The 10,513-nt window shown below is 44.7% G+C and overlaps 1 protein-coding gene across 1 annotated transcript; it reads left to right on the forward strand.

The window, feature by feature from the left end:
* The first annotated feature begins 5,846 nt into the window (after positions 1-5,846).
* LOC116862964 (placenta-specific protein 1-like) lies at positions 5,847-6,479 on the forward strand. The gene has a single exon (XM_032850408.1). The coding sequence runs from the start codon at positions 5,847-5,849 to the stop codon at positions 6,477-6,479; it is 633 nt and encodes a 210-aa protein (XP_032706299.1).
* The last annotated feature ends 4,034 nt before the right edge of the window (positions 6,480-10,513 follow it).

The raw sequence follows: 10,513 nt of genomic DNA on the forward strand, positions 1-10,513 counted from the left end.
AAAGGGTGTAGTTTTCCGAAAAAAAATCAAACTCAAATAAATTATTAAATTAAAACATAAACTGAATCACAGGCATGCCTTGGGGATTTTCCTTACATTTTAGGGAGATTATGAAATCCATCCCTTCGTTTAGCTTTAAAATCACACTAAATCAGCTTCTCTGAACGACGGGGAAGGAGTTCCCATGACCTGATATTTGCAACTTCCACTGAAGTATGGCTTTCTGTATTTATTTGGAAGTACTTCTGTTCCGTCAGGGTAGGGTTTACCCTTGTTGTGTAGCCTCGTGATGGTTTCACTTCACATCAGACCACGCACCTTTTAGTAACCAAAGTTGTGACCCAACGAAAACTTCTCTTACACAGAGCTTGGGCTCTTGTTTATTTTGCAACCTTTATTTGTGCGAAAATTTGTGAGATGAACCATGACTTTTAAACTCTGCTTGATAGCTTAACAGATTATAAGAACAAAACCAGACGGCCCAAACAAAAATAATGCTTTGATTGCTTTCAAATTCAATGTCAAAAATTAAAAACAGCTTTCAAAAAGCCTTGGCTTTTTGGATTTTATATGTATACATATATGTATATGTATACATATAAAATGTCTATCATCTATAGCATAAATATATATAAAATATATTTGTTATATATAAATATATATTATATATATTAAATATATTATTAATTATATATTAAATGTATTATTTAAATATATATTAAATACATATTAAATATATTTTATACATATAAGTGTGTGTGTGTGTGTATCCCGAAAATCCAGAAATGTATAAACCAAAAATTTAGTAATGGTTACTTTAAAGATTCAGAAGTGTTTTCTTTTCTGCATCTATCCATTTTTCTGCAGTTACTCTTAGAATCAGAAAACCCTTTTTTTAATGACTACCTTTTCATTTAATTTTAATGAAGCCTTTTCTAGGGTTGAGGTAAGGTGTTTTCCTCTGTTGAGAAAGTGGGCATTGTTAAGCAGTAGCACTTCATAATTCTTCTTCCACGCACGATGATGAAGAATTTCGCGAGGCAGGCAAGCTGAACCGGACCCAGGTTCTTTCGAATTCCTATAAATTCCACCAAAAGCAGTTATTTAACTTTCAAACTCACTTTAATGGACCTTCGACGTCATTAATATAATCACAGTCCTCACTTTCTTTGAGAGCAGTGAACCAAGGAATTCTTTAAAACGGGGCTTTATCAAAAGAACTTCCATTTTAAATGCCTCCCAAACCTGGAGGAGGCCAGCAGGACGCAGTGAGTGACAATTTGAATTTCTGAACTACAGAGTTCACAAAGCGTTAGGAGCCTTTTTTCTGTTTCTTGTTTTGTGAAAGGATCTTTGCTCCAACTCACATTCATTTCTCTTCGCATCAGCTGCAACAGAGAGAACCAACTTTGCTGCAAATCAAAAGCCTGACAGTTCTATTTCCCTGAGATAATTGCATACTGCTTTGGAGTTTCCTTTTCCCCTCTGTTTCCTTTTGTTTTGACAACAAGATTCTGGGAAAACAATATACAATTGATAACTATGCTGAATCTTAAAAATAAATAACTGTCGACCCCAAAAGCTTCCAGGAGCCTATGGAGTGGAGTTCTTTTTCGAAACCGTTCCAAAACCAGATGTGGAAATGTTTAGCTAATTCCCCTCCCCAGTCCCCATGCAAAGGGTTCATATGTGTCTCTAACAACATCAGAGGAGATGGGAAGGAAAAAAAAATCCTGTCTGCTCTCACCAAACAGAAACAGCACAAAACTAATTTGGTCTGCAGCTTTTGTCTCTTTTAAAAAGGGTCTTTTCTTCCCGAGATTAGAAATGCTCTGTGTTTATGCCAATATCCAATCTCTTTCTTGTAAGACATGAAATAGTTCCCAAAGTGGAACAGTTCATGATTTTTTGAAGTGTAAAAGATGAATGAATGAATGAATAAGATTTTTTAATAATCAGGCTTATTAGGGAGTTCTTGACAAATAAGAAGGCAAGGAGGAAAACTCTGTCAAAGGAACTAATGGAAAAGATATATTCATAGACCACATGTAGAGAAACAGAAAAGCTACTGTACTCTGTCGCTGCAGGATAAGCAAACATTTTGCATCCAGGTGCCATTAGCAGCCTTGGGTCTGCGGGCCTCTAGAGCTCAGTTCAGGACGGCTTGTACCAATAGCCCAATGCTGAAACTCATTGCTTCTGGAATGTCATGGGGCTAATTTGCAATCAAGTCAAAATGGGGCTATGGTAATACAGACCCAGAGACTTGCTTTCTCAATGCCCAGCCTCCTCCTCCGTTCTCCTCCTCTTCCTCCTCTTCCTCTTTCTCCTCGTCCCCTTCCTCCTCCTCCTCTTCCTCCTCCTCCTCCTCAAGAAGCTGGACAGTGGTCCCAAGGTGAGCATGCCTTTCTCTGCATTTATTTCTTCCTTGGCCTCAGCTCCCCTTAGCTCTGAAGATTTCTGGAGACTTTATTTATTTATTTATTTATTTATTTTTGGTCAGAGAGCGTGAGCACAGGCAGACAGAGTGGCAGGCAGAGGCAGAGGGAGAAGCAGGCTCCCTGCTGAGCAAGGAGCCTGATGTGGGACTCGATCCCAGGACGCTGGGATCGTGACCTGAGCCGAAGGCAGCCGCTTAACCAACTGAGCCACTCAGGAGTCCCTCTGGAGACTTTAAAAGGGATTCTGTCCACAGCCCCAAGGATGGCGAAAAGTACCTTCCATTTGGCACCCCGCCCCCAAAACACACATTCACAGCCTTCCCATCTGTAGCCCCTCAGGCTTCTTCCTCTTCCGCCACTGAGCAGAGCCCCCCCTGTCCCTCGCCTGTCTGGTCCCACTCTGCCACCACGCCTCAGCTAGAAGTTAGAAAAGCCAGCTGACCTGATGATTTCTCACACTGTTGGGAATGACTTATCACCACCCCCCCCACGCACACACACGCCCTATACCCTGGCCTGGGAATGCTGGGCAGCAGGAAGGGGGATGGTGCCCAGTGCTGATGACCTGTCCTCAACAAAACAGAATGACTCCTGAAGTGTGGCACCGAGCTGGGGTTAGCAAGCTCATTAGCAAGTACATTCTGCTCTCCTCCTGGTCCCCCCACTCCTCCCTCTCCGAGACGCCCAGTCTCGCATGTGGTCCCCCTGACTTTGCTTTTAAGTTTCCTCCGAGCACGAAGGCGTGCTGTCGCACACAGAGGTGTCTCCACGGACTGCTCCCCTAGCGTGGCCCTCTCCTACCTGTGAAAAATCAGAGAACAGGGAGACGGTCCTGAGTTTGAAGATTTGTGCTAAATGCACCCCCAAGCTCAGCGAGGTTACTAAACCCCTCTCTTCAAGACTGATTCAGTGCAGAGAGTGAGGTGTCTCAAATGTTTGCTTGGGGGACAGTGGTCTTGTTTCTCGGAGACTCCTGGGCTTTTTATAACCCTCTTTGGATTATGCATGAAGTGGGGGAGGAGTGAGAGGGGGTGAGAAAAGGGAAGATGCTGGAGGAAGGGCAGGCTGAGCTTCCCCCGCACAAGAACCCAGCCTTGAACGTGGTTCTCAGTTTTGGGTTGGGATAACCAAAATGGAAGAGAAGGATTGTTTCTTCGGCCTGTTCCAGGATCTCCTTAAAGGGGGAGGTTTTTGTTCAGGGCAAATAGGTCTTGGTTATGAGATGATATCAAGGGCAGAGAAAAGGCGACAGAGGGCGGGAAAGCCACTCCTAGAACATGCTCAGGACCGGGTGGGCTCCGAGAGACCGGGACCAGAGTAGAGAGCACGCTGGTGATGGAGTGATGATGTCAGCAAGTATCGGGCCTCATTCCAGAGCAAGCGGTTTGTTTATGTCCCTTTAAGTCATTCTCCAAGACCCGCTGGCATCACAGTTGACTTGCGTTTTGTTGTTGTTGTCGCTGCTCTTTTGTTTGTTTTGTTTTTTGGAGGGGCAAGGGGGTCTGCTTCTCTGTTTCCTTGCTGCAGCTTCCGTTTTCTGCTTTACTCAAGACAAAAAGGCAGTCCCAGGAGAGACACCAGAACCAAGAGGGGAAGAAAGAGGGAAGGAAGGAGCCAGGTAGACACCTTAGACTTATCTCTATACCCAACAGCCCCGGGAGAGAATGAAGAGCCATTCCTGAGAGAGATAGGGAGGTGAGATCCGTACCCATCAGATCTAAGTGCTTGACTTAGAAACAAAGCCTTTCATGCGGGCCACTGCACTTTTCTAGTGAGTCCCTTATGCCATGATTTCCAGCAAAGATGCGGCAAGTTCCTCCCTATCAAAGGGAGAGAAAGAGCTGCCTTTTTGCCACTGGACAGAAATGTCTTGGGATGCATTTTAGTACAAAAGACAGACCCCACACTGGGGCATATCTATTACCTTCGGAAGTTTAGGCACGTTTCTATTTGATTTATGTCATTTTCACTTTTAAAACGAAAGCGGAGTTGGACAATATTTGATGATATTCTTCTTCCTTCCTTCTTGGGTCATTTGTCACCTCCTTCTGATACTGGGTTTTCGACGTCTGTCCTGAGCCTGACTCGTTTTTTTCCCCATCTTCCCTGCCACTCTTTAGGAGGTAAAAGGCAATAGGGCTAGGAAGTGGCCACAGAGCTTTCCATTGCAAAAGAAAAGACATTAAAAAAAAAAAAAACTAGTGAACATAAAAGAAAACTATAAAGCAAAGCATATGACTCGGGGAGGGGCAAACCATGGCCACAAAGAAGATGTTAGGAGCTACCTCACCAATCCGTGTGTGAGGTACAAACCCACGACTCGCTTTCTTAAATCTGGAACTCTTGAATTGTTTTCGTGTATAACATTAATGGGAAAACGTAAAATTAAAAAGCAGTATTTTTTGCTTCTGCGGTTTCACGATTTTACAAGGTGCCCTGATTGACGTATCAGGGAATTTCTGGGTCTCTTACCTCAATGGTTGATGGAGTATCTGTTTGCTTATTTGAAGTGAGCCCCTTGGGGAGATTTCAAAATGTGGTTGTCAGGAATAAACCACATTTTCTTCTCTGGCTTTGATTTAATTATGTTCGTCACTCATCCACACAAGGCAATAGGGAGGGGGGTGCCTTTATGAGAAGACTCGGGGGGCCCTTAAGGAAGGGTCTGGTGCCACCGGCTTGAATTAAACTGTATCTCCTGTCACCTTAATGTTTGGCGTGAAAACAGTTTCATTTTCTTTGCTGGGGCGGCACAAAAAGGGATGCCTTTGCTGACCAGGGTCGACTCTCCTTGGGTATATGAAGGATATGCGTTTTATACTGAAACAGCACTATAAAACCTCTTAGAGAAACCACTTAGAGAAGCCTCTGGGGTCATCTGTCACCACGCGAGTTCCAACAATGAAATTGGAATTCTGTTCTCTCTCACAAGAATGTTTTCCTTTTCTCTGTTTTCTTTGTTTTCGGTTTTATCGAGGTAGAATTGACAAATAAAAGTACGGGATATTGAGGGGCACCTGGGTGGCTCAGTCAGTTAAGCGTCTACGTTCAGCTCAGGTCATGATCTCAGGGGCCTGGGATTGAGTCCCATATCCGGAATCCCTGCTCAGCAGGGGGCCTGCTTCTCCCTCTGCATGCCCCTCCCCCTGTTTGTGTGCTCTCTCTCTCTTTCTCTTTCTCTCTTTCATCAAATAAACACATCCATCACCTCACCTTTGTTCAGAGAACACTTAAGTCCCACTCTCTTAACCTTTAGAAAATACTTCTGTTTAAAAAAAAAAAAGATCGTGTTTGAACTTTTAACGAGAGATAAGATGATGTGTCTTTTGTGTCTCTGTGTGCTCTAGAAATCCTCACCAGCCAGCTTTCTGTTTCCAGAGGGTCCTTACCGGATCCGCCCCAGGCATGAAGGCTCTTCAGTTGATAGGAGGGATGGTCCTCCTTACCTGTGTGTTTCCGGCCTGTGCTGCACAAAGTCCAATGACTGTGCTGTGCTCCATAGACTGGTTCATGGTCACTGTGCACCCGTTCATGCTGAATAATGACGTCTACGTGCACTTCCATGAGTTACACTTGGGTCTGGGCTGCCCTGCCAACCACGTTCAGCCACACGCCTACCAGTTCACCTACCGTGTCACCGAGTGCGGCATCCGGGCCAAGGCTGTCTCCCTGGACATGGTTATTTACAGCTCGGAGCTACACTACACTTCGAAGGGGACTTCTTCTAAGTACGTGATCCCTGTGTCCTGCACTGCTCCCCGGCAGTCCCCGTGGCTCCCTCCACCCTGCCTGGTGAGAGTAGCCAATGGGACAGTCACTACAGCCCAACAGGGCGGGGTGAGCTATGACGTGTTCACCTTGTCTCAGTCCAGCCAAAGGCCCAACTGTGACTGTCCACCCTGCGTCTTCGGCGAAGAAGAGCACGTCCGGGCCCCACAGGGCCAAGCAGAGGCTCAGGAGGGCCAGCACCCGTCTGCTTTTGTGGATCTCTCTGAGGACTGGTCCCTTCGCTCGGATGATCTCATTGGGTCCATGTGATCCCCGGGTTTGCGGAGTCCCTCGGGAGCTTTTTCTAACATTAGTATATAATATTTTCTATTATCAGACAAATAAGTTTGTTGGTAGCCCCCTTATCCGTTATTTCATGAATAAAACTGTTTTATATTTTTATATTTTTTTAAATAAAGTTTTGATGGCATAAAAATATCAGTTCAGCATTTTTATTTGATAAACACATATATAACTTTCACTGGGGGCCAGATACCATTCTGAGGGCTTTACAAAAGTTAATGCCCAGTCTCTTCCATCTAGGATGATTGAGCTTCCTTTCAGGACCCATTTCTCTTACGCTCTGTACCTCCCAACCTAGCCCTGAGCCTCACACCTTCTTCTTAGTCCGATCAATGGCTGTACCACTTTTCATCCATGGGAGACACAGATTCTATGAGTGATTCAGAAACCACCAACGGTTCTAAGTATCACTCGAGTCACATGCCACCGACTAAATGGTAAGCTCCTGAGGCCCAGGACTGGATCTTCTACTTAGTCCCAGATGGACAGCACTTTGAAAGGAATTTTGTTCCCTGACTTTTGTGATCAGCAATTTCTCACCCAGGTGTGGCTATCCATTAGCTTTCTCAAACCCTTGGAAGGGAAAAGGTGAGTAAATGTATTCAACAAGTATTCACTGAGAGGTACTACATTTCAGGTCCCATTCTAGGCACTGAGCTATGACAGTGAATAGAAACTGAACCTTAGGGGCACCTGGGTGGCTGAGTCATTAAGCATCTGCCTCCAGCCTGGGTCGGGATCCCGGGACCCTGGGATCCTGGGATCAAGACCCACGTTGGGTTCCCTGCTCAGCAGGAAGCCTGCCTTTCCCTCTCCCACTCCCCCTGCTTGTGTTCCCTCTCTGTGTCTCTCTCTGTCAAATAAGTAAATAAAGTATTTTTTTAAAAAAAGAAAAAAAAAGAAACTGAGCCTCAGAGAAATTGAGGTCACACAGCTAATAAATAAATAAGTAAAGAACAATATATTCAGATAATAATGAATGCCATGAAAAAACTTGAAACCAGGTAATAGGAGGGAAACTGGAGAAGGGGTCAGAGCGGTCAGGGACTCTGAGGACTCGTCATTTGAACTGAGACTTGATGTGAAAAAGGAGGCAGCCCTGGGATGATCTTCGAGAACATTCCAGGTAGTAGAAGCATCTCATGTAATTTTCACTACAACCCTGATCCATTATACAAATAAGGAAACTGAGGCACAGAATGATCAAAAGAAACGTGCCCAAGGGCACACCCCTCTTAAGAAGCAGACAGTGTTAGTATAACGTACATGATACTATACACAATATGCGTGGTATTGTACGCAGTGTTCATGATGTGATAAAGTACTATGGAATGGGGGGCATTTCTTTCTCATGGTTCTGGAGGCTAGAAATTCTAGATCAGGGGCCAGTATGGTCCAGTTCTGGCAACGCACTCTTCCGGGTTGCAAACTGCTGTCTTCTGCTTGTGTCCTCACCTGGCAGAAAGACAGCAAGAGAGTTCTCTGGGGTCCTTTTTACAAAGCACTAATCCCATGCATGAGGGCCCCACTCTCACAACCTACTCTCCTCCCAAGGGCCCCACCTCTTAATGCCATCACACTAGGGGATAGGATTTCAACATATGAATTGGGGGGGGCACCCAAACATTCAGTCCATTGCAATCAGGGTAGTTGAAGAAACAGCTTGTTTTAAAACTCCTGCCCCCTTGGGGTGCTTAGGTCACTCAGTCAGTTAAGCATCTGACTCGATTTTCACTCAGGTTATGATCCCAGGGGCATTGGGATCGAACCCCGGGTCGGGCTCTGTGCTCAGCACAGAGTCTGTTTTCTGTTTGTCCCTCTCCCTCTGCTCCTCTCTCTCTCTCTCTCTCACTCTCTTGCTCTCTCAAATAAATAACCTTTAAAAATAAAAAAGAAAAGAAACTCCTGTCCCTCCCTGAGGTAAAACAGAACGGGGGCCCTGAAAACAGGCTATTCATTCAACAAATGTTTCTTGAGCTTTCCCTGTGTTCCAGGCATTATGTTAGATGCCAAGCAGGCACTGGTGAACAAAGCCAAGAGTGTAATCTGGAGAAGGCAAGTAAAGGAGCCTCGAGAACTGAGGCTATTCCAGCCCAGAGAAAGCCTGTGTAGACGATATAAGCTGTGGCCATCAGAAGGATCGCGAGTAGTTTAGTCCAATATGATGGAGGGGGATGGGGGGCAGCCAATGGTAGCAAATGATGAGGTTAGAGAAGGAGCCATGGAGGCACTGGCAAATTTGGAGTCTGGAAGACTCCAGAGCGGAGAGAGCAAGCTTCATGGAGGGCATAAGACTTGAGCTAAAGCCAGACCTGTCTGACTATGAAAAAGGAGTGAATCAAAGAAGGTCACCATTTAGAGCCCTAAGAAGCTCAGAAGACATGATAAGCTCTGGATTTAAGTAAGGAAATTGGAGTAAGGGTAGAAGCCAGGGGCAAAGACGAGTCTAGGCTGGACATGTTCAGTCTAGTAGAAGATAATAACGTCCCAATGGATGGGACCAAGAATCAGCCCAAGAAATCGGAAGGGGTCCTCCCTGGGAGATACAGGCTTGGAGGGTGACATGCACACAGGCAGGTCGGACCACTGCGGCCGAATTCCCTTACACTCAACACTCAAGGCACAGTTAGGAAAGAAAGCAGATATGTCAAAGGAGACAGAACTGGGTGGGCTCTGTCTCCCAGTGCAACAAAGAAGTCAAGGTGGGGCAAGACTGGTCATCATGGAACTGGGAGCCTTTGAACTTGGGCCTTAAATCAGAGCATTTTGTTAGGTGAAGTTGCACGGGAAGGGCATTCAAGGCAAAGGAAACCTCAAGAACACCCATGCAAAGCAACATTGTGGTCGAGAATCATCTTTCGCCTGGGTAAATGTCTCGGTATGATTATACATCGCCTCTCAGATTCTAGGCATACCCCCACCTGTTCTTTTGGACACACTATTCCATAGTCAGCACGCACCTCACCATTTTGGCTGTGTGTTTGGTCCTCTCCCCTTGGCCACATGCTGCTGGAGCATGGGGGACCCTCTCTTACGTGTCTGCTGCTTTGTCTGGCCTTTGTCTTACATAGCACTTGGTAGGTTGACCGACCGTGTGCTACTGAGGCTCATAAGCATAGGAACCATTCCAAAGATGGGAAGATAAAACCGCTGTAACCCCCCCCCCCAAAAAAGTATGTTTTGAATTGGGCGAATTATGGACACATAGTGTCAAATAAATTTATCTGCCACATAGTGTTGACCATAACTGTATTAATAAGAAGAAATGTTTTATTGCCGTCAAAAGAAATGAGCATTTTCATCTTCCTTTCCATCTCTGGGAAAGCCAGAAATGTCTGAAACCCATTGTTATGGTGATCACTTGTCAAATATTTAAAAATTAGAGCCATGGGGCGCCCGGCTGGCTCAGTCAGGAGAGCATCTGACTCTTGATCTCGGGTCAGGAGTTCAAGCCCCGCATTGGGTGCAGAGACGACTTCAAAATAAATTAAAGCCATAGTCTGTACACTTAAACAAGGGTTAAAATGGTAAATATTATATTTATTTTAACATACTTTTTTAAAAATCGCCAAAAAGAAATTAGAGCCATAATGAAATTTTTCATCCATGAAAGGAGACCCAAAGTAACATTAAAATTTTTATTCCTATAACCTGAAAATAGCAAAGCAGATTTTTCCAAGTGTGTAAATTACATGTAAATGTTAAGGGCAAAAAGTCTTTTATCCCTAATTTTAAAACAGTAGCACATTTTGGAGATGCATGAAAGTACCCCCATCCGTCCACCTATGCACCAATAACGGTAGCCTGGTCAAGCTTTAAAAATAAGCCCAGCACTCTTCAAACATAAACACACACACACACACACACACACACACACACACCAGCACAGGCACACATTATCAAGGAACAAGTGTTTATTACAAAGGGAAAGCTTTCACAGAAACCTACTTTAATTCTAATTAATATCAATCCCTATGATTTGTCTCTATGATATCCCACTT

The sequence above is a fragment of the Lontra canadensis genome, unplaced genomic scaffold (genome assembly GCF_010015895.1).
Source record: "Lontra canadensis isolate GAN:19392208 unplaced genomic scaffold, GSC_riverotter_1.0 scaffold420, whole genome shotgun sequence".
Taxonomy (NCBI): Eukaryota; Metazoa; Chordata; class Mammalia; order Carnivora; family Mustelidae; genus Lontra; species Lontra canadensis.